The sequence below is a fragment of the Melitaea cinxia genome, chromosome 6 (genome assembly GCF_905220565.1).
Source record: "Melitaea cinxia chromosome 6, ilMelCinx1.1, whole genome shotgun sequence".
NCBI lineage: Eukaryota > Metazoa > Arthropoda > Insecta > Lepidoptera > Nymphalidae > Melitaea > Melitaea cinxia.
The window spans coordinates 8,363,549-8,388,917 of NC_059399.1; the positions used below are offsets into that span (position 1 = coordinate 8,363,549).

At 32.4% G+C, this 25,369-nt stretch overlaps 1 protein-coding gene across 1 annotated transcript; it reads right to left on the reverse strand.

Annotated features, from left to right (window-relative positions):
* Positions 1-945: 945 nt before the first annotated feature.
* LOC123654316 lies at positions 946-7,954 on the reverse strand. Its single transcript, XM_045590227.1, has 11 exons — positions 7,815-7,954; positions 7,383-7,491; positions 6,243-6,355; positions 5,114-5,226; positions 4,941-5,019; positions 4,552-4,682; positions 4,124-4,234; positions 3,057-3,202; positions 2,302-2,408; positions 2,027-2,124; positions 946-1,915 (listed from the first exon to the last, which is right to left on the reverse strand). The coding sequence occupies exons 1-10, from the start codon at positions 7,874-7,876 to the stop codon at positions 2,037-2,039; spliced, it is 1,059 nt and encodes a 352-aa protein (XP_045446183.1). The 5' UTR covers positions 7,877-7,954; the 3' UTR covers positions 946-1,915; positions 2,027-2,036.
* Positions 7,955-25,369: the final 17,415 nt, after the last annotated feature.

Genomic DNA, 25,369 nt, shown 5'->3' on the forward strand with positions numbered 1-25,369 from the left:
TACTTATATGTAGTGTGAAACATTTACTAAATACACATTGATGCAATGAAAGATGCTGTCTTATTATTATACCCATTTGTAATAATTATTGACATGAATAATGTGTGTTGCAACTAGTAATGTGTGCGAGTCACTTATTCGAAAAGAGGTTAGAATATTTTTTTTAAGACTAAGATTTAAAGAAGCTACATACATATTTTACTTTCTTGAACGTTATAATTGCAAATTATTAACACAAACCTAAATCAATATTATTTTAAGGGTAGGATTTTAAGACGTTTAAATGATAACTCATACTGCAGTCTTGTTAAATTTGTTTATTTCACATTTGCTTATATTAATTTACATTTACTTATTTCTACTATAATATACAATTACATGAACTAGGATGGACGGATATATTTTTAACATAATAGAGAAAATAGAATTAACTCAATTAGGAATTGCACAATAAGGGTTCCATTAACCGTGAGCCACTTACAACATTTATTAGAAATTTAAAGTATCTATCTATTAAGTTTTAAAAGATAACAGAACCATGCCTAACAAATCGGGTACAAACAAACGGACGAACGGCAAATAGACAGCGGGTTCTTATATTAGTTCAAGGATTCCCTTGACACATTTTGTGGACTGAAACTTAAAATAAATAAAAAATCAAAAAATATAATAAAAATATTCATAACTTACGCTTTTGTTCTTACCCAAGAACATTAAGGAAAGTAATGAATTAATTTTGTGTCTAGAGAATTAGAACAAAGGATTTAGGATTAAAATGTACTTATTATATAGGTACCTATAACTTGTGTGTTCAATATTTTGGTTGTTGAAAACATTTAAAAGTTAATACTGTTTACTAATAATTACGTAACCTAAATTCACAGTATTGATGTGGTTAGAAAATATGCACATTATGGAGTCTTTTATTAAAAAAAAAGAGTTACATTAAAAATTGTAAAATATAATTTTTCATGTATTTTTTATTGTAATACACCTAAGTTTTTCGTATAACTTTAAATGTTAAATCTACCACGCAATGTTATCAATAGCACCAACATACGGCAGTTTATTGTTATATAGGTATATCAATTCATAATTGTAACATTTGAAATACGTGTACTAATAAAATTATTTATGTACTAATAAAAAGTTACGTGCTCTAAGCGGCAGTTTGAATTTTAGTATCTATGATACATTAAAGTACTTAGTTGCAGTAGTGGCGTTTCTACAATGTAACTAAAACGAAAATAATCTTTTCTTTAGAAATCTAAATTCATACTAAATTCTAAAACTACGGCACGGATTCGTTGCATTTTCCTTAGGCAAGTTAAAATACATAGGTACTTTAATAACTGTAAATAATATTTTCACTTCACATTTTGATTGAATTGCTGTTATTATTATGAAAATAAATGGCACAAGATAAACTATAGTTAAGTCATAATTATTTTGTGATTGTTACCTTTCATTTTACCCTATAAATTTAACACAAAAAAGAAATTTAAACTTAGAATATTAATCGATTTTACACATGCTGCCGCTTACAAGTCAGTTTCAGTATTCTATATAATTAGCATTGGCGTAGTCACGTTATGAGATCTCATAGACTCTCATAACTCGGTATGAGAATTTGGTCTGCATTAGTCCATGTTTTATGAGATTTTTTCCATGGGGCAGGAAGGGGCAAGTCGAGTTAAATAAATAGTGGAACAACGCAGTGTTTTCATGTAATGACTTATCGTTACGTTCCATGTAGATGACCCCAATTAAAATCGTAACTACGCCAACGATAATAATCAATTAAGTGTAACGTTTATATTAAAGTACTATATACATTTCATACATACAAGATATCACTTTTCAGAGCACTGACACAGAATTTTGATTTGAAGCGTCACCATAACATTGCATTAATCTGAAAGTATAAATTGAACCATTTAAACATTTTTTGATATTTCCATTACCTTTATAGTATTCTAAGGACTGACTTAAGAACATTGTATTCAATCCATCGAACTCGGCTTACCAGTTTTTCATCAATGTCTATTTCGATGCATGCCGGAGTGTCGACTCCCCGGTCTCGATTGGACTATGGCGTAGTGGTCGCTGTTGTCCGATACTGATCTATGTTGATATTTAAACACACATTTTTATTTTTATGATTCAGTTCCTAAATTATAAACATCCAATATTATAAATTGTTCTAAAATTTCAAAAGCGGTGTTTACGTTAAAGTTACAACACACAAGTTAGTGAAGAAACATAAAAGTTATGTTGTATGATTCGAACAAGGAGAGTTACCTCGCTGAGTGTATAGTGGAGGAAGGGTACCTGCTGCCGTACTGGCTGCCGTGCCAGCTGCGGTAAGGGTCATAGTCTTCCACTACAGAGGGATCCTTCTCTATTACCTGTGAGTACACGAACGTGTTACCGTTGACCCTTATCTCATATATTAAGGCCAACATAAATAATTTAATATTAGGAAAGTTAATCAATTAAATTGCAATGAATCAATTCTTTTTGTTTTCTTAATGCTCATGAAATTAGAACATTATGATATAAATAAAATTGGGATGAAGTTAAAAAACAAAAGTAGATGTAATGGTCCGAGAGCCAGGTACAAATTTGGTCAATTATTTCCTCCCATTCGGAGGAAATTGGTCATGTAGATCTGTCACTGGCTCCCGGACCATAAGTACACAGTAACGAAAAGTTAGTTAATATAATGACTAGTCTTTCGACTCGTCAAATTTTAATCACAAATGATAAATCGACGAATTTGACATGATAATGTTATACATCACAAGTGCAAATAAAACCTTAATAATCTTTAGTGATCAAAATTAAATCGATTAACCACTATTGGCAAGATATCTATGAGCATAATACCCACTTCTTCGAATTAAGTTAGTCGTAAATTACATTAATAAAAATTAGTTGTATTTTTTCTTTGTAAAGATCTTATTTTAATTTATCTAGTTACCGAGTAAAAGAATTAAAAAGTAGGTCGTGAACGATTAATAGCTGGCTATAAATATACATATGTATGTACTCACATCAGTTCGCGCGCAGGAGCACGTCATAGCGGTGCAGAGGAAGCAGTTGATGAGCAGCATCACGAGGAACATCACTCCCAGCGCGATCGCTAGATACAGCAGCCAGAGCGGACGGATGCCGCTCTCTGAGCACGCTAGCGCTGCGACTAAACATTGTTTTATTTTACACATTTTAGTTTTATTTACCGATTGATTCATATGTTTTTTTTACGCTAGTAATACTGGACCGATTGCTAACTATAAGTTAGAGCGAGGCACTTCTACTTTTTATTCCGAAGAAAATTTAATGTTTCAATTATATTTTAACAATGCGTATTACTAATATATAAGTAACAAGAAATACATACATGGTATAATACATATTTTAAGAAAAAATGATTTACTTCTACTTTGTAACTAGGGAAAACCATTGAATAAGTCACTTAAAAAGTAATCGCAGATATTATAAATACCTAACATTAAAACTTTTCTATACTAATATTATAAAGCTGAAGTTTGTTTTTTTGTTTGTTTACGCTTCAGCCTTTAATATAATACGGCTGGGCATAGGTCTCTTTTCCTATGTAGAAGAAGGATCAGTGCTTAATCCGCCACGCTGCTCCGATGCGGGTTGGCGGATATATTGCATACTATGAGTAACGATCGCTATCAGGTGTACATGCTAACAACCGGCACCGACGGCTTAACGTGCTGTCCGAGGCACGGTGTGGAGACCCACAAGGACTAACAACCAGACCGGAAATAAATATTTGTATAAACACAAATATCCACTCCGAGCGGGAATCGGACCCACAAATCGCCGGTTATTAGGTGCGCCCATGGCACACGCACCACTACACCAAAAGCGGTCGTCATCAAAGTCACTAGTTGGTACGTTCTTAAACATCAACTACCAATTATTATTATTTTTTGATATATTGCCAAATTATGCTACGTATATTGAATGATTAGATACAAACACAAATAAAAATACTTTTTAATACCTTAATAATTTCAGTGAATCTTTAAAATAAATGAAATGATTTTGACGGGATTGAGCTAGTTAGTTGAACTATCCTAGTATTTACCGGCACTGTCGTTGGGGTCGAGCACAAATATTCCAGTTGAAGTAGTGACGGAGCCTTCTTCATCCTTTGGTTCCGCGCCATCCGATGTGCAGTCTACAGGTTGACAGCTGCCTGGAAAACCATTCATTAACATAACATAACAATAGACTTTATTGTACACCAAAACAGAAATAATACATATTATGGACTTAAACAGAGTATCATCAGGTACAAAGGGCGGCCTTATCGCTGAAAAGCAACCTAGGGGCAGAGGTGATGGTATTGTGTCAGTATTAAATTATTTTTATTTGTTTGAATTAATTTTTTATCTATAATTATATGTATAAAGTAAATTTCGGATGCTCACTTGATCGCCTTAGCTTTTACAAAGAGTGTAATGTTACTTTAATTTTACTGATAGGTATGACAAAAATGGCAAAACCACAAACCTTTACAAATACCGATATCACATTGGAAGTTGACTTGCGATGAATCTGCAAATCTAAACATGGCTGCTATCCCCAACTCCACGGCTCCATTTTCCATTTTTACCGTCAGTGATTGTTCTTTTGTGGGACATCTAGGCATATTATAATATATAAATGGAGATAGTGTACATATTGTCAATAAAAAATGATAAATTATAGACAATTGACTCTTATAATTAAAAAATTATATATTTAGTTATATATCATGCCACACATTTTTTGTTTTGAAAGCCCAGTTTTCTAATTTAGTTTTTTCGTTCATATTTTGTATAAAACTATTAAAAGAATATGGATAAATAAGACATACATTTTGATAGTTGTATTTTCTTATTAATTTGCTAATGTCTTACCCTCGTTTGTCCAAAAGATCAGCTGTATTATTACGCATGTTGAAAGCAAAACAATTCTTCATGCGTATTCCGTGAGTACCTGAAAGAAATATTAAAAAATACACGTTATATGCCTAACAGACACAAACTAAACCGACAAAAATATTATGAGGAATTTATACAATGGTAATTACCGTCAGATTTACTGATTTCCGCGCGAAGCGTATACGGCATATTGAAAGCCGCATTTAGCACTTTTCGCCCATTGGAATTCAACATTCGTAGAGATACGAGAGATGTTTCGTTTCTGTGAAAAGAAAAAAATATCGTCTCTTAAACGAAATAATCTTGCTTGATCTAAACATAATTTAAAGTTATAAAGTACTAACATAAGATTACGCATAAACTTATATATTAACTAGCTGACCCCGCAAACGTTGTTTTGTCATATATGTTATAAAACCACTTAATCCCCCCCTATAACTTAGGGGTATGAAAAATAGATGTTGGCCGATTTTCAAACCTACCCGATATGCACATAAAATTTCATAAAATCGGTCCAGCCGTTGCGGAGGAGTATTGTAACTAACATTGTGCCACAAGAATTTTATAAATAAGATTTAACATTGTATTAATTCTATTTATAGTTTACTACGTGCACTTTGCACGTGTTGACATAGGGCTCCACAAGTTCACGCTATAAATGGCGTGAACTTATGTGTTCTGCTCACAGTCACCACGCTGAGCAGGCGCGTTGGTGACCGCAGGGCTAGCTTTGTCGCACCGAAGACGCTGCTGCCCGTCTTTGGCCTATGTATTTCAAAGCTAGGATGGTTATCCTGCAATCGATCGGCTTTTTAAGTTCCAAGGTGGTAGTGGAACTATGTTATCCCTTAGTCGCCTCTTACGACACCCACGGGAAGTGAGCGGGTGGTATATTCTTTACCACACAGCTTAATTAATTAAAAATGTAGCTCTGATAAAAAAAGTAAAAAAAAATGGCGGCAAATTTTCGATGGGCCCCGAGCGGCAAAAATCCACGCTACGCCACTGTCAGAATCTTCTGAGTATTTCGTTAAACGATGAGAAATAACAAAGTCAACTAGAGTTCTGAAGTAAAATATAAAGTAGATGTTAAAATGGGAACAATTTGAAATTGTTGTTTGAACAATCACATTCCACCTATTTGTTAATTTTGCGTAAAACTCCATTCAAATAATTTCAAGTTTAACCTTTAGGCACTAAATGAGCAATGTAAAGAATTTAAAGTATCTGTTATATATAATTGTGTACAATCAAGCATAACATAATGCCCGGTCTGACCTCGCGTTTCTGAAGCCGGCCTTGCCACATGTGATGACATAGAACTTGTCGTCTGCAAGCTCGAGTGTTCGATGCACGCGGACAGCCAGCGGCAAAGATCGTTCGTCGGTGCGCTGAGGACAATTTTCGCATTATCGTTATTAAGCTATATGTATGCTTACAACTTTTTTTCTTATGAAATTCGACTGTAATGATTATAGGTTTTGATAATATTCATTTAGACAACATTTTACATAATTATTAAAAATATATTTTCATTTTATTTCTGGTTTTATAGTCTTTTGTATTACTGTTTTAAGATAATGATTACATTACTTTTTAATAAATTAGTAGCTCTGTTTGGGATTGGCCAGAATGAAATAAATAGGTATATAAATACATGGGTACGTTTAACTTAAAAAAGCATACATTTTCGATAACTAAAGCATAACAAAAATTATTTTACATATATTTCATATGCTAGGGAAAACAATCCAAGCGTGTAACACTAACGCTTGGGTTTTTTTTGCATTTTAATTGAGGTAGGGCACAGTAGGAAATATCCTGTTCTAAATCTAGAGCAAAAAAATCGGGCGACTGAGGAAGTAACTCAACCTTAGATAGATCACAGCTAAATAATACTGCTTTCAACGAGTAAATAAATAAATAAATAAGTAAATATCTTATTTCTCTCGTTGAGTTCCTGTGGTGAGAAAGGTGATCAGAGCTCCTGGCAAGGGTTGGGTGTAGGGTCGGCAACGCGCTTGCTATGCTTTTGGTGTTGCAAGCGTCTATGAGCTTTGGTAATCGCTTACCATCAGGTGTTCCATAGGCTTGTTTTCCGACCTAGTTGTATAAAATGGGACACCAGTTAGGAACGAAGTTCCTTCGGATAGCATAGAAGCAACACAATTTGAAAAAAAATGTTTAGTTTTATATATTTTTTCTAGTTCTTGATTTTTTTTAATTTTGTTGTTTTGTCTTTTATAGTAGTGCTTTTTGTAAAGATTTTATATTATGAATATTTCTGAATAACAATTTCACCCTAAACACTTTTAACGCTGTCCCATTTAATATAAAATAACTTTGCCTTTTATAAAGATGCTCGCTTTATATATATATCGTATTTTTTCCCGTAGAATACGAAGTGAATAAACTTACGTTGTTCCAGAAAACTCCACAATAGTCGGGAGATCCTACCGCTGCCATAAGATTAATGTCGAAGCTTACGGAGTTCGTTCCATTTCCTAGAGTCATGCATGCCGGTTTTCTGAAAGTTAAAATATATCCCTTTTATTAGTTTTTTTAATATATTTCGAATTTTCTCAGAACATAAATAAAAGTTCTGAAAAACAAACTACTACTAAGTCCTTGGTTTTTTTATATCTTGGCTACGACAAATATTTAATATTATTAAATTAATATTATTTAATTTCATATTTTATATATTTATTATTTATTAGTTCTTAAGTTGTGAATTGTAAATATGTATAATGTTTAATAAACTATTGTTATTACATATTATTGTATTTTTACAAACTTGAAATAATTGATTACAATGGATCAAAATTTTCGTGTCTTAAAAACCGTCACCTGTAGTCTCTGGCATGTGTCACGCCATTAAACGGCTGACTGAAGTTGATCCTGATTGACATGATACCCGTCTTGCACGTTGCCGTTACTACCGGGGTGAAATCGCTATTACTTTCCGAGTTCTGTAAAGATAAGACAATAGATAATAAATTAATCTATCCAAATAAATAAAATTGGAGTGTCTGTTTGTATCAAAGAGCAACAATGGTTTGTATAATTAAAATAACCGCTTTTTAATAGATGCATTTGGATATGTACACGGTACATATACCAAAATGACATTTTATACAATTTTTGTCTGTCTGTCTGTCGGTTTGTACCGGCTAATCTCTGAAACGGCTGGACCGATTTTGATGGGACTTTCACTGGCAGATGGCTGATGTAATAAGGAGTAATTTAGGCTACTTTTTAACCGACTGCTAAAAAAAGAAGCAGGTTCTCAATTCGACTTTATTTTTTATTTTATTTTTATGTATGTTACTTTAGAACCTCTTTTTATGGTTTCTTATCCGGAGGGTGGAAACGAAACAATATATATTAGTATGTATTCTAAAGTTTGACCATCTGTCGCAGTATGTGTTATAATATAACTAACACAATAATGAAAATGGCCTATGGCCTATGGCTGGTGCAAAATTTATTAAAAAATTAATTGAATAATACACGGTTTTGGGATCGGTTCAAACTAAGTGAATTGTTCGCTCGATTAATGCATCAAGTAGAAATTTTTTTTATATAACTAGGTTGGCAAACAAGCGTACGGCTCATCTGACGGTAAGTAGGTAATTACCGTAGCTTATAGACGTCTGTTACACCAGAATCATCACAAGCGCGTTGCCGAGCCCATCCCCAATTCTCCTCAGGAGCTCTGATCACCTTATTTACCAACAGGAACATAACACTGCTTGAAAACAGTATTATTTAGCTGTGATCTTGTCTAAGGTCGAGGTAATACCCCAGTCGGGCAGCTCTATATTTTGACCAGGAAATTTTCTGCCCTACTTTAGTTAAAATTATACTATTCCTTCTATTATTTCCCCGAATTATTTACTTCTAGTATCTATAAAAATATATGTCTATTTTTTACAACGATAACGTAAAGAAAGGACCTTTTTTATAATTCTGTCTATTTGCTTTATATATCGTTTATTTTGTGTTAATTGAAATAGGGACTGTCATGATAAATACATACGATAAATTGTCTCTTTTATAATATGATAGTTCACAATATTTCCTGTAACGCTTCAGCCTGTAATATCCCACTGCTGGGCATAGGCCTCTACTCCCACGTAAGAAAAGGATCAGAGCCTAATCCACTACGCTGCTTCAATGCAGGTTGACGGATATTCCTGACTATGAGAAACGATCGCTATCAGGTGTACATGATAACAACCGGGACTGACGGCTTCACGTGCTCTCCGAGGCACGGTGGGGATAGCCACAAGGACTCTGTACAAACACCCAGACCACGGCAAACATCTGTGTGGCCAATACAAATGTTTGTCATGGGCGGGGATCGAACCCGCTACCGCTAGCGCAACAGCAACAGAGCAGTGCTGTGACCCTTTTGCCAACGCACGATTTTCTGTAAAGCCGAAGATATATTATCTATTGTTGGCTGTCCATTGAAATGCAACTAAATTGTTAAAAATGTAATGAATATATTTTTATGATTAATTGTGAATTTGAGAAATTTATATTGTATTTAATTTATATCTTAAACGTAGAGTTATAATGTGAAAATGCATTTTAAAAATACATTTTCACAAGTAATTAATATAATATTTAAATGTTGTATATCAATAAAAAAATAACGAATTTTTAAATATAGAAAACTTGGAAATAAATTTTATAAAACGTAATTGAAATAATCTTTTAGCTGCACAATTTTCTTTTATCAAAATATTTAATTTGATTTCTCTGGGATCCCATCATCAGATCCTGGTTTCCTTATCATGGGACCACACATAGGATATCTCCTTTCCAACAAAAAAAAAAAAGATTTATTAAAATCGGTTCATAAACGACGAAGTTATTCCCGAATATATATATATATATATATATATATATATATATATATATATATATATAACGGATCGCTGTCTGTACATGGAAGATATATGAAAAAAAATATTATTGGGACCTTTATCAATGCAAATAGCACCCAAAACAATTATTGTTAGAATTTTTGTCTGTTTGTCTATGCGCTTGTGCACGCTAATCTCAGAAACGGCTTACCCGATTTAGGTGTGGTTTTCAGTAATATATTGTGGTAAGCTTCACTTAACATTTAGTGTTTGTTTCATGTCAATCGATTTATAAATAAAAAAAGTTATGCCAATTTAAAGAATCACGTTGATCATGTAAATACACAAAACGAGAACGAAGTCGCAGGCTATTCACAGCTAGTAAATAATAAATTCAATTTCCACAAGATGGATGGTATGCTGTTTTTAATGGAATTACGAGTATTATATTGCGATAAAAGTAAATAAATCTTTACTGTGGATCACAAAAACCTAACCATCAAAATTCATTTAAAAATTACATTGAGAGTAATCTCAATAAATAAAAACTAATGATATAATACTACCTTTTTCTTCGTTCGTTATATAGATCAACTCCCACTCCCACGTTATAGTCTTAACTCCCACTGCTGAACACGGGCCTCTCTTTCCATCAATAAGAAAGCCAACGTTTCTCGTGTGCATATTTTATCACACAGTATTTTAAGGTGATTAAATATACAAAGTATGTGGTAGTAACTAGCAACGGATAGAAGAAATACGTTAGGGTCGCGCCCTATACGGGCGACGAGAGCGCACGATCTCATCTACACGATCTGCCGAGTTACCTAACATTATTCAAAGTCAAGTATAACTATTACGCCATTACGTACTCATGGAAGTAAGTTATACACACTCAGACCGCCATCAGAACAATCAATTCTAGGAAGAATGCATTTCCGTAATTATTAGTACAATTTGTATGTTTACTTATTGGATTACTATTTGTTGTTAATATATTAGGAGTGATGTAAGTCAGTAGGTTTCCTTTTTGCTAGGAAAAAAAGTTTTTATTTTCTTAACTTGAATATTGTTTGGAGATGCGTATCAATCAGAAGTCAGGACACTTGAGATTAATACAGAATGTATGGTAATTATTAGTGCAACTTTAATGTTAATAATACACTTACGTGAGATAATTATTTTATTTTTTAAAATAAAAATAATTTCGTAGTATTTATAATATGACAGTATTTATATGAATATTCTATAATTTTAAAACGAAAGTGAGATAAACTGACTAAAGCCGACGCATCATTAGTTTACGCTACAAAATAATGACCTACAAAATATTCATGGTACCTATAATAGTTAGTATAGGGTGTCGACTTAGCAGGACTGAGGTCAACGGACGTCTGGCCTCCTAGATACAGGTCACTCTCGACGAGTACCTGGTTACTACGATTGTTAGAATGTCGTCGTAAATGTTACGATGATCTTAAAAATATTCAGTTATCAGTTATCTTAAAAATATTAAGTTATCTTTTTCTGCGATTTTTCAAAGTTTTTTTGTTTATTTAATTTTTATTTATTAGGTTATATTTTATCGATGATTGTTTTTGTATCACGCTAGTAAAAATAAAAATAATTAATATACCTAAATCCAGCTCACAATTAGCTATTAGTAGCAGAATTGTTGTCATTATCATTATATAATTATGATTAGAGAAAAAACCGTTAAAGTAAATGAGTTTGTTGATAAGTCAAGACACTATCTTTCATCATTATCATCATCATTACAGCCTATACAGTCCACTGCTGGACATAGGCCTCCACAAGTTTACGCCAAAAATAACGTAAGCTCATGTGTTTTGCCCATAGTCACCACGCTGAGCAGGCGTTTTGGTGACCGCAGGGCTGGCTTTGTCGCACCGAAGACGCTGCTGCCCGTCTTCGGCCTGTGTATTTCAAAGCCAGTAGTTGGATGGTTATCCCGCCACCGGTCGCCTTTTTAAGTTCCAAGGTGGTAGCGGAACTGTGTTAGCTAGCCCTTAGTCGCCTCTTACGACACCCACGGGAAGAGAGGGGATGGCTTATATTCTTTAGTACCGTAGCCACACAGTACACTATCTTTAATTTAATTACATTATTAATAATTATAATATAAATTAATATTTATTAATTATACTCGAACGACAAATAATTATTATAATAATAAATAATAAATTAATAAATAATTATTATAATATTAATTATATTATAATAATATTTATTAATTATACTTGAACGACAAATAGTCTAAAATCCGAACCGTGACGTGATCCAGGAATTTTTCAGCCAACCCCTTCGCGATTTATTTTTAAAATACTAAAGTCGATAATTATTCATTTTTATCCATTAAGCAGAGGAGTGAAGTTCGTCTCTAGTTCGGAGCTCCTACTAAAAGATAGTAGTAGCAAAATTTCAATCTTGGTTTTATTATCATTAACTGGTAACAAATGTTAAGCACAACTTTCAAGGCAACGCAACGTTCGCAATCAGTAAAGCGGCTTAAGTGGTATTTAGATGACAATATATAATATTATAGTTCTATACAAATAGCTAAAACGGAAGTGCCTGTCTGTAATAATAAAATAACCGCTTTTTACTAAATGCATATGGATGTATACGCGGCACATATACCAAAATAACATTTTTTAAAATTTTTGTTTGTCCGTCTGTTTGTTTGTTCCGGCTAATCTCTGAAACGGCTGGGCCGATTTTGACGGGACTTTCACTGGCAGATAGCTGATGTAATAGGCTACTTTTATATTAGAAATTTATTTATTTTATAACTTTAACTGAACAATAACTTTTTTGTTAAATTCCACGCGGACGAAGTCGCGGGCACTGCTAGTATATATATATAACCTATTTTTTGTATATATATATAGTAATTATATATAATTAATAGTATAACACGGTACTTCCAGTTAAACGAATTATAAGTCTAGGGCACGATAGTCGGAGTTTAGAATAGTAAATGTGTAGAAATAATTGAATAATATATTTTTATGTACATTCTAACCTACATCGACCGTAGAAAATTGTAATTGTCCCATAACATTAGTAACCTTTCATCTAGCCTCAGCATCATTGGTCTAACGGTTTCTCTTTGATGCATTAAAGATCACAATAAGAAGAAAAAGGGTTATATCAATATAACTGTACATTTTTAGTACACCGGAAGCTCATTTAAAAGTCTTAGGCATTTGTAAGCATTAACTGTAGCTGAGCTTTATCCTTTATAAGGTCTATAAAGTGTGCAGTATAGACACGCCATCGAACTGTTTTATTATAAAACCGTTTCATAAAATTGTCGATTTCGTTATGGATAATTATTATTAGTCACGTGATCTCAATTAAATTAACACATCAAGAATAAAGATGTACAACATTTTCCGATTTTTCGTAAGTAATAACAAAAGCATCACTTACGAAAAACGTGTCTTTAGTCAATACAGTTATAAATAATAAGTTTGTGTTTATGTGTTTATTTTTTAAATTATGAAGAAACACATGTACAACAACAGTTTTACAATTTATTGATGTTTCGGTCATACTTGATAATGTTACTTTTATTACTTTTTCTTTGACCTCTGAAGAGACGTTATCAATAACGTCTCTTCAGAGGTAAGTAGTACTTTTATCTAGAAACAAGAAAAAAAAGATACGCAACATTTAGGCTGTTCTTATTAAAGCGTTACATAAGTAAAGCGATAACTTTATCCCTACATGAAGCCAATTTGACGTAACTAGTGGGTCGACCGGTTTCGTGGCACCGATATTTCTTGCGACTTTGTCATCATGTCTAATTTAAGACAACTTTAGGACAAGAGCAAACATAATAAATATTTAAAGATCAATAGTATTTCTATATATATTACAAGCCATTTGTTAAAAAATGTAGATAAACATTATGTTTCACATAAGAATAAAACATTAATTGATTTTATTTCTATTTTGTTGTTTGTTACACAAAAGAATTCTTGGTAATTTCACCCACTTCAAACGAGATATATTATAAAATCTTAGATTTATAAGTATCTTAATGATGTTCTGTATTCTAAGATCTTCTAAAAAAAGCAGGAATTATTAACAAAATAATTTAACGAAAGTTTAATTCTATTTAGTTTTCGAACTCAATTATGTAATACTATTGTACAGTTTATAAAAACCGAAATACAATTTAATTTAAACAAAATCAATGTTGACATTGTGTAACATTAAAAAATGTATTCATTGCAAAATAGGTTCTTTGTTAATTTGGAGGAGTGTCAAGAGAATTCAACATAGACAGTCGAATTATCTTGTTTATTTTCTTTAAATTCGTGAATCAAATGAGATTTTAAAGATGATTTATACATTCAAATAGTTGGTTTTCTCACGGATTTCCATTGTTAGTTACTTCTATCGTAAATAGGAAACGGTCAATGATGATTGCCGTGTGTGTGGCGGAGACGTCCGATAGGTGGAACTAATGACATATCATTTTGCCTCTTTTTGTTTTCGTATTTAGAAAATAAAAATGTTGCAAAATTTTCTGCTTTAAATAGAAGATTTTTAACCACGATTCGGTCAATTAACACAAAATAATTTAACCGTTTCTGTTTAAATGTGATATCAAATCAAGTTTGTTGTTTTAATTGTTAGTAGATAATAAAATCAGTAGAAATTGTAGATTTTAATTTAAATATACTTTTCATTATGCATAGATTTAGTTTCATTCGAACGTCAAAATATAAAATTCGACACGGTAATGAAAAATTTGCCATATTACAAATTGTCACGGAGCGACTGCGAGACAATGTCTTTCAGACACGCCTAAAATCAGATAAGTTTATCTTTACAGAGCAGTTAGCTATGCTGTAACAAAGGATGTCTTCCGATCGAAGTCATCTATTGAAAAGTAATTTAAACAGAAGAGACACGTTTTCAGTATACTAATCCGTGTGTTATATTTCAGCTTACAAATTATATTTCAAAATATCGTCAACTCGTTAAAATAAAAATATACTATTTGTTATAAGTATAACAAAAGAAGATCTGTAATTTATTTAAGATTTATTAGTTTTTTTTTATATGTAAAATGTTATTAAATCGACTATTATATTACGTAGATAATATCTACTAGATATATACGTATGATAGCTTTGTCCTAGACAATAGCAGTAAAAAATCGAACGTTTAAACTACCAGATGACCCTACTGATGAGGATAAAGCTATTACGTTGTCCTTGTTAGCTTGGATTGCAAAGAACCGGTGTATGATGGATGAAAAGGATGATATTATGCGTAATGTAAGTTGGTCGAGGTGCATCGTACAATTGCAACACGAATTATATATAATTTGATATAATTCTAAACTTTATTACCATTGCTATAAAGATTATTTTCAGTCTCCGTGTAAGGTCTATTGTACTTCCGCGAATATTGTTATCAAAGCGAGATCGAACGGCGCTAAACAGAGCGTTTCGTGCACACGCCTAATATTTTCGTTAAGTTTTTACGAAAACCTCTTACATGGTGTACGATTTACGTAACGGTACTATGAATTAAAGCATCCTCATCCATTATTAATATTTGAGTATGATAATACTTGAATATAAAATGAAGAGTTTCCCATAAGCATCATAAAATCAGGTGTTATACAAAGTTAAGTAACGCAATAATGCAATCTTTAAGGAAGAGGTAACCTCGGACGGTGTCGTGGAGGCCGTGAGCGCGGGTGTAATTGCTCAGCTTTATTACGTGATCGTTTGGTTAAATATTATTAAACAAATCATTTATTTCAAACAATCGCTATAAAAAATATGTTTGCGTGTAAAATTTGCGTACAAACGTATTCATTTTTTGCATTATTACTTAAATTAGATTTAGAGGCAGTATTTTATTACACATAATAACAAAGACGTATTTATGGGAGTTATTAATGGGAATTAAGCTCCAGTAGGTTCGGAATCGTTCATTAATCACGTGAAGTTTAATATGGTGGGAGGGGTCCAGAAACAATCATGAAATGTTACAAGGAGTGCTGCAATGAGATATCATGTGTATTTTTTTGTTGAACGCACGGTTTCTAAACCAAAATAATTGTGTTTGCTCGCAAACGAAAAAAAAACCGACTTCAATTACATCGACAAGTAATACAACGTAGATCGACGAAAAATTGTCAAGCAACTACGCGTTATTAAAGATTACTCAAAAAGTTCTTATCAGATCTCGATGATATTTATATGTGACCACATGATAAACATCAGCTTTCGATTAAATTAAAAATTATCAAAATCGGTACACCCAGTAAAAAGTTATTACGGATTTTCGAGAGTTTCCCTCGATTCCTCTGGGATCCCATCATCAGATCCTAGTTTCCTTATCACAGTACTAAACTAGGAATATCCCCTTTCCAACAAAAAAAGAATTATCAAAATCGGTACATCCAGTAGAAAGTTATGCGGTATAATACAACGTAGGTCGACGAAAAAAGCGTCAAGTAAAAACACATTATTAGATATAACTCGAAAAGTAGTTGTTAGATCTCAAATAAATTTAAATGGGACCAATTGGCACACACCACCTTTCGATTAAAACAAAATTTGTCGAAATCGGTCCACACGGGCAAAAGTTCTGATGTAACATACATAAAAAAAAAAATACAGTCGAATTGAGAACCTCCTCCTTTTTTGGAAGTCGGTTAAAAACAACCAATAAACACCCTGCCACGATGCTAAATTTTCCAAAACTTATTTAGCTTATACCTGTATTTGAAAATAGTATTCTGTAGTCTGTATACTTTCCACAAAAAATTACACGTAGTTTTGGGTAATACTTTTGTGACTATTATTATACTTTAAAAATTAAAATAAACACTTTATTCAATAATAGCCATACATAGGGCAACACGGGATACATAGAGACTTCGTGTTGCTCTATGTAGCTATAAGTCCGCCCGTTGTACTTTACAGTCTGTAACTGTATTAAAACATGTATATGTGTAGTTAGTCTTAATATATTTAATTTGTAAAATGTAGTTGTAGTGTACGATAAAGTATATAAATAAAAATAATAATTATATATTTTTGTAATAAAACACGAAGTAATTATGGCTATTTACAATTGTCCGTGACGATACTTAATAAATTTAATAATGTGTTCATTTTATATTAAGGTTTGTTTTTCTTTAATATTTTTTTAGTAGCATTCCTTCAATTGTATATAAAAAAGTAGATACAGAGTAATTTAAATAGTATATTTTTAAACAAGCGACCTAAAAATAACAGTCTACTATCTAGTTCCCTAAGTTTACAGTGTCACTCATCATCATCACTTCAGCCTAATACAGTCCACTGCTGGACATAGGCCTCCATGGCTTCGCGCCAACAATGATGCGAAGTCATGTGTTTTGCCCATATTCACCACGCTGGGCAGGCGGGTTGGTGACCGCAGGGCTGGCTTTGTCGGCTTCTTAAGTTCCAAGGTGGTTGTGGAACCTTGTTATCCCTTAGTCGCCTCTTACGACACCCACGGGAAGAGAGAGGGTGGCTAAATTCTTTAGTGCCGTAGCCACACAGCACGGCGCCACATTTGGGAATAAAACAAAGATTAATTCCTATTAATTTATTTCAGTCAAAAACTTAAATTATTTTCATTTGGAATTTATATTTTTTTTAGGAACGTCATTTTAAATTATTTCCTAAATAGTAAAAATTAAAACAAGTAAAATATCTTCTCATAAACATAACAGAATCAGTATTTTTTATTATTTGCTTTATTATTGGCATTTATTAAGTGGTAGTAAAATATACTTGTTACAAACAAATTAGTTTGTAACTTAACAAATACGCCGCGATGCCGCGTTGGCGCAACGGTTACGGCCATGGATTGTACCTGTTGCGCTGGCGGTTGCGGGTTCGATCGGATTCGATGTATTGGCCATACAAGTGTTTGCCGTGGTCTGGGTGTTTGTGCAGTCCTTGTGGGTCTCCCCACCGTGCCTCGGAGAGCACGTTAAGCCGCCAGTCCCTGTTGTTATCATGTACACCTGATAGCGATCGTTACTCATAGTAGGGAATATGTCTGCCAACCCGCATTAGAGCGGCGTGGTGGATTAAGCTCTGATCTTTCTCCTACATGGGGAAAGAGGCCTATGCCCAGTAGTGGGATATTACAGGCTGAAGCGTTAACAAATAAATTGAAAAAACAAAAGATAATTTTTGTTAACTAATAGCTAGGTAAAAAAAACATTTTGCTATTACAACACGGAGTGCTATTGCGGCATTTAGAATTACAAAGTAATACTGTGATGAGTTGCAAGTGCTTTTCTTTGACGAGCATTTTTTGAGACAATTACATTTTTTGAATCCTTGTCCTCCGGTAACGACAATTTCCCAACAACTTCTCGAAGATCTTTATCTTTAACAACTTCTTCTATTTTTATAAAATCTTCAGCTGCTTTAATATCCCCAATTTTGGTATCCAATTGGTACAACTCACTGTCCTTTACATCTATCACAACTGCAATAATGCTTTTAGAGTCAGTTTTAGCTTTGTCAATGTCAGGTATTTTCAGTCTTACAGTTTGGAAAACTTTCACATTTGGATATTTATCAGCCGATACGGCCTTAATTTTTTCAGCTTAGTATTCCAAATAAAATTTTGCTTGCGTTCTTTTTATCTGCACAGCTTCTATTTTCTTCGTTATTGGATATTCTTGAGCATGAGTTGCGTTTTCTGTCTTTGAATCGTTACATTGGTATTATTATTAATTTACTTGTCCTTCATCTTATCGATTAAAATCATTTCGTTTCTTGTGTTTCATTTCTTACATTGTCTCAGTTTACCTCCCCTTCTAACTCATTTTCAACAACGTTGTCTTCCTTGTCCTGTTCAATTATATTTTCGACGACAGTATTTTGTTCCATATTTTTTTGCAAATGCAACAAATTTTCCAAATCTTCTTCAGATTTTAAAAGTTCAATCATCTCTTTAGGAGTTGCTGTCGTCACAATGCCCATTTTCATTGGACTACCAAACATACTTCGTAAGGGGAGCATTTAATTCTCTCGTGATATGCTCTATTTTTCATGGCCAGGATGAATTTCGAGCCTTCTGACCATTTTGATAACTGGTTGGTTTCCATTCACGTACTAAGCATATTTTCAATGTCTTGATTGGCACGCTCTACTGATCCTTGACTCTGGCTGTGTCTTGGCTTTCCAACAACAGCAACATGCGTTTTGTCAAGAATGGCGAATAAATCGTCATATCAAACATAATACTTAATTTCCCCATTTTCTTCCTTCTCGGCGCTATTAGCTTTTCTTCGCCGCCTATAGTCAAAATATCATAGCGCTTTATATGCTTGTAATGAACAGCTTCATTTTTTTCACGTTCTTTGCAGTTTTTACTACCTCTAAACACTTTGCGTATTTGTCCTTATTGAGATAAACGTTATTGCCTTTCTTGTTTGCCACGAGCTCGTCCATTATTTCATAAAAATCTATATTTTACACTCATTTTGATTCACAAATTACTTGTAGACATCAAAAACACAAACAGAAATCAATTTAAGGTGCCTGTTCAAACGTGTAAAACAATCGACTGCGGCGAGCCTTTTTCAACATTTATCGTACCTTTAATGTAAATCCTAAGACTTACCAAGTGATTAGTGGTAAAAGTGCGAAACGCAAAATCGTTCAGGCTTTTACTCCTAAATCTTAGAATTTACTATAATTCGTGCATTTACAGTAACATATACAAATTTAATAATATAATATTAAATACCAATGAAATTTAAAATACTAATGCGAAGAAGCTAAAAATAAAGGTAGTTTCGTATATGCTTATTTCTCATTGAGGGCAAAATAATTATATTTTTCTACTCATTCCTAACTTTTAGCCTCGTATTTCAATTATTTTAGCTGTGCCACATTCCGACGCTAAAAGCAATACGAGTATATAGGGGAAAAAAATCCGATGATGATATGGAAAAAATACTCAAATACTCTGTTCATTTATTGGAAAAATGAAATTGATACAATTTCTCTTTACATAAATTAGCTTATTCAGAACATTATATAAAAGCTCAATATACATCCTGTATATATATACATATAAAGTAGATATTTATTTATTGAATTACTTGTGACATAAAACGTTTTACTGTATTGTCTTATACTTATAATAAAATGGTAGGAAAGTCAAAACTGTACATTGAATATTTTTTTAAAAGAATACTTGGGGTGTATGGTGGTATTTAGTATCTTGTGGTCACCTAACTTGACTAACATTTTGTTAATAGTACATTTTAAGTAACGATAGTTTAGTATGCCCACTTCTTATGTTGATCGAATGGGCCATCCACTGTTAAGACCACCGGTTGGTGAAAAGAATTTTCATAAAAAGTTGTGGAGTTGTTAGGCAATTAAAGTATCAAATTTTCTAATGATCTAAGGAGTCTTTCGTGGCTAATGGAAAATGGTTTCGAACATAAGCAGGAGGTGACAGATAGAACAGAGTTTTATACAAAAGTAAAAGGATGCGAGCATTTCTGTGACGAAGAACATGATGAATCCATTCGAGTTTAGTACGAAATTCGGTGGCATGATCATATTTACGGAGGCCAAAAACAAATCGAATGCAAAAATTTAAAAGTGCTTGAGCCAATTTAATTTTTCTTGAATGAGATCAAGGTACTGAAATCTGCATTATCAACTAGCAGTAGTAGCGCATGAAAGGAAGTTGCATAGCAATCTCAAGCACGTCACGAAAGCAGTGTTTACCATGTGTTGTTTTTAGTTGACAGATCTAGCAAAAGTCGCTGGCTATAAAAATCCCTTGACAGTTTTTCTAAAAGGAACAAATTTACTGTCAAAAGATATAACCACTCGTAAATATTTCGTCAACGTAGAGGAAACAATTCTAAAAAAAGCACACCTAACATAAACAACCAGCAAGACATTTTAACAGAGAATTTTGCTTTAATAGAACAACTCCACATTATTCTTTCTTTAAAAATATGATTTCTGTAATATTTAAAAACCAAAGATATTCATTATTTTCTTAACTTAATTTATTATTTTTCATTTATCTCTTAGTTATTGAAAAACATCAATATGTATTTGAGCAACGAGAAATAGCTGTCACCTTGAAATATTTATTGTTATGCGATGCACGCTACATTCGTATGACATGGTTTGTGTACCATTTGTCACCGTGTAATGCGATGTCACAGTAAAGCTACTGTGTTCCTTCACAGTAAACAATATTTCCTTATTCGAGCACAATTTATATAATATAACGAATCCTAAAACTCCTCGCGGAGTTTTCGAACCAACCTGACTCTTCATACGTCTTTTGTCTTTCTCAGTTAAATGTATATATTACGTAAAACAAGTCAGATTGTTGATTTTAACAATCTCTTATATTGTTTATTATTTTTACAGATAGTTATATTATTTTGGCAGAATTGTTATTATTATTGAACATATGTTTATACGCTACGTGATATGCCTACACAATTTTACATCAATTCAAGACTATTTAATGTACATACACAAGTGGTTAAAACATTCATGTAACTGATTCATTATTGAAACAGTCAACCTGCCATGCCAATGCGGAGCCGACGTGAGTCAACCTACTTGAGTCAACAGTTGGTTCTATGAATAAAGTTATGTCATTGCAAGTATTTGATTATCAGTATATATTTATTTTACGTATTATATGCGATCTTTGTGGAACGCTTTACATCTTACAAGTTACATGTTATCCTTGCGCAAAGTTCTATCTTGCTTATGCCAATTGCTACGTTACGTTCAAATTTTAGTTTATTTGCTGCCGATTTATCCACGAAAGCTCAAATGATTAGCGGAAATGTTGAAGGTCTAATTCTTTCCTTAAAAGGAGTCGAGGTTCTTGCCAAACAGTAAAACTTTACAGGTGTTTCAGTATCTATGTAATTTAAATAGGGAAATTATCTCCAATATTGATTTTGTTGTTGCAACTTAATGTAGTATATTCAAAGGTCATTAACGATAAACTTAAGTATAGGAAATCGTTAAATTTGCATTTATAAAACATACTTCGTGAAAGATATTAAGTAGCTATAATAATAAAGCAATTTAAAATCGTTTTACGTCTATTTATTCTTTAAAATAGTATCATAGCAAGTTAAAGTTTAATATTAGTATCATAGTATGCGCGTATATTGGGTGCCTTGTTTGAGTGTTTTGAAAACGAATAAAGCTTAAGCTAAAAACCTTGCAAATTCTTGTCAATACAATACTGTACAATTTAGTTTTAAATATTCCTATGCTGGATATTTTCTTTTCATATTAAGGACAAGGATTGGACAAGGAAGGCAGATAAGGCTACAGCCTTATCTGCCTCACTGCTTTTCTGCCAGGTGTCTAATATTTATGAAATAGGTATGTTTCGAGACGGGTTGCTTTCTTCACGATATATGTACATATTTCTTTATTATCAAGTAAAAAACTACGTTCCAAGTAGACCAAATTCGTCCCTCTGTTTGAAATTATGTGCTTTGCTATTATATTAATTAATTAAATTTAACATATATATCTCTTTAATTAATAATAAATTAAAATTAAAATGGACAGTTATTTAGACCATATTTTTATATTATGTCCATAATTAAGCGTCTAATTATTAAATAAATCTACAAAATTATCATTACTCGTTCCGGAATGAGCAGCGCTCTCTACCGTTTCTGGTACATACACCCATATATGAATACATACAATTAAAACGTAATTTTACTACCAAATAATATATTATATATATTAAATTTTCTTTGTTCGTTTTATGAGGTTGTCGAACTATGAAGTTTCTATGCTATAGAGTAAGGTATGGAGAGAGTAGAGTAAAGATACGAGTATAGTTTTAGAAAATTACTGTAACTTGTTTATTATTCATGTAAATATTCATAATATCTATAATTCTATATATCAAAACGTGAAGCAGACACTTTGTAACCCTTTTACGAAAATTGCGCGGACGGAGTAGTATTAAATTTCGCACACATATAGTTTATATAGAGAAGATGTACAGAATGCTAATATTTTTTTTAAGAATGCATCGAAAATACTTTAAATCAATAAACATAATTACATACACTACCATGTATTTGACACACACGCATATATACCTACTATTTTGTTTATTCTTAAAGTTTGTGGTCCAATCGAGAATAGATTATAGATTATGGTCGAATTTAAACCACTGGGCGACCACCAATATCTGTTATTACTCGCCATAATCTACAGCTATTTATTTATCATGACCCTTACCGCTTTAATATAGAGATTTTTGAAATATAGTGCAGACATGAAGCATTATTGAAATAGTTATCTGTATGTGATAAAAAGTCACATTAATATCCAAATGTTAAATATTTACGACAGAAATGTTACTTATTGGGAGCAAGCGTGGGCGCTAGTAGCCTTGCCAATACGCCTCTCATACACTGGCATTGGCCTGTCTCCCTAATACGGTACATTTGGAGCCACTAGCTACCTAGTGGTACTATACAATAACTCGTTTTATGAATTGAGTCTAGGAATATTAATTTATTGTTCTAAAATCGTTCTTAAATAATGAAGGTTTAGTCGTATTTATAATTTTACCTGATAAATGTTAACAATTCCAGTTTAGTGGGATTCCTAGCACTATGGCAGTCAGCATAACTATAAATTATCACATCACATGTACCGTCACATGTTATAACATAAATAAGTGATCTAACAATTTATATATAGGTACGAGAATGTACCGTGCTGGTCAGTTGGTTATAAAAAATAAAACAATTTCTTAATAAATTGTTTTGTTTTTTAAATAATAGTATTAATCAGTGTCTGATTATATAGGTATTTGAAATAAGAGAAATATGACCGTGAATTTGAATAAAGATTAAATATCAAACAGATCGTTTAGCCATATTATTAAAAAGAAATAAAGACGTAACAAAATAATAAGAACCTACTACTTTGAGTATTTTCATGATTTACAAGTATTTACGATAAAAAAAAAATTTTGTTAAAGAAAAACCACTTTTTATTTACGTCTTAAAATAAAATTGATTTGGATCAGCTGCTCTTAAACATGCCAATTAAACTTTATGTTATAGTTTAATCTACTAATTTTCTAGGCAGTAAATTTTTATTTTATGACACAGTTCAAAGCGACGAAACCATGAATATTTATACAACTGTGCAGCTGACTACCTCCTAAAGAATATTAACATCGTAAGAATGTATGCTTATTGTTAACTTTCTGTATGTATACATATTTATTTATTTTGTAACGTAAGATATTTGATATTCTTAAACAGAATCCTTCTTATTTCATATTATATAAGACTTTTTGACTACTTTACTTACTTTTTGGCGAGCAAATATGTACTCGTACATCTGTTTCTCTCTCCCTGTACTTTTTGTGTTGGATATCCCATTTACCAAGGAAAGCTAATATACGCTTCAGCCTGTAATATCCCACTGCTGTATATAGGCCTCTTTCCCCATTTAGGAGAAATATCAGATATTAATCCACCACGCTGCTCCAATAATATACGGGTTGGTGGATATATTCCCTACTATGAGTAACGATCGCTCGGGACCGACGGCTTAATGTGCTCTCTGAGGCACGGTGGGGAGACCCACAAGGACAGTACAAACACCCAGTAAACATTAGCACACCACGGCAAACATCTGTATGGCCAATATAAATGTCTGTCATGTGCGGGGATTGAACCCGCAACCGCTAGCGCAACAGCCACAAACTAATACTGTGACCGACGCGTCGTCTTACGAGTTACGTTACATTCTTTACTACTTTATAACTAAAAGTTTATATTATAAACTTCTTTTTCAACATGATAATTTTAAAATATAAAACCTAAAAGTTGCATTATAATAGGACCACGTCCCAGCTTTACCAGGGAGTAGTGTTAAATAATAAATCGCCTGTAGGATTAGTATAATTATCATGCATGATGTATACTAAATGGAATGGATATTTTAGAGTCTATGGATGTTAAATTTAAACATAAAAAAAGTAGGAATTAATAATTTATCGTCCGATCGTAAATAATTCACATAAATGTAATATCAATTCGAAATTTATGAATCAAGCTTTCTCTAAGTAAATGTACTTATAATTGAATTTAAGTATATTGACTTTATTTTTTCCATTTGAATATTGGGTTTATCAATTAAAATGTTAGTTATTGATTATAGGTATATCGAGACAGAAAATGATAAGCGTCGTGTGTTGTCGTGGTGCGACGTTACTTTTTCATTCTTAGGGCAAGTTGCTTATGTAATAAAATTCCGCATTTTTATAGTTGCCCATAATCTGTAGACTTAATAGCGTCGTTTTTATGCACGGACTTTACAAAATTTATAATTATAAGAACGATATGTCAATAATTTACAAAAAGAAAAACTTAAAGTATAACTTACTACTACTTGTAACTTAACTAACTTAAGTAGA

Coding starts and splice junctions, on each gene's coding strand:
- LOC123654316 (XM_045590227.1), bottom strand. CDS start 7,876: ATGTCAATCAGGATCAACTTCAGTCAGCCGTTTAATGGCGTGACACAT. Junction 5,020..5,113: donor GGAAATCAGTAAATCTGACG/GTAATTACCATT, acceptor TATTTCTTTCAG/GTACTCACGGAATACGCATG. Junction 3,203..4,123: donor CGACCCCAACGACAGTGCCG/GTAAATACTAGG, acceptor AACAATGTTTAG/TCGCAGCGCTAGCGTGCTCA.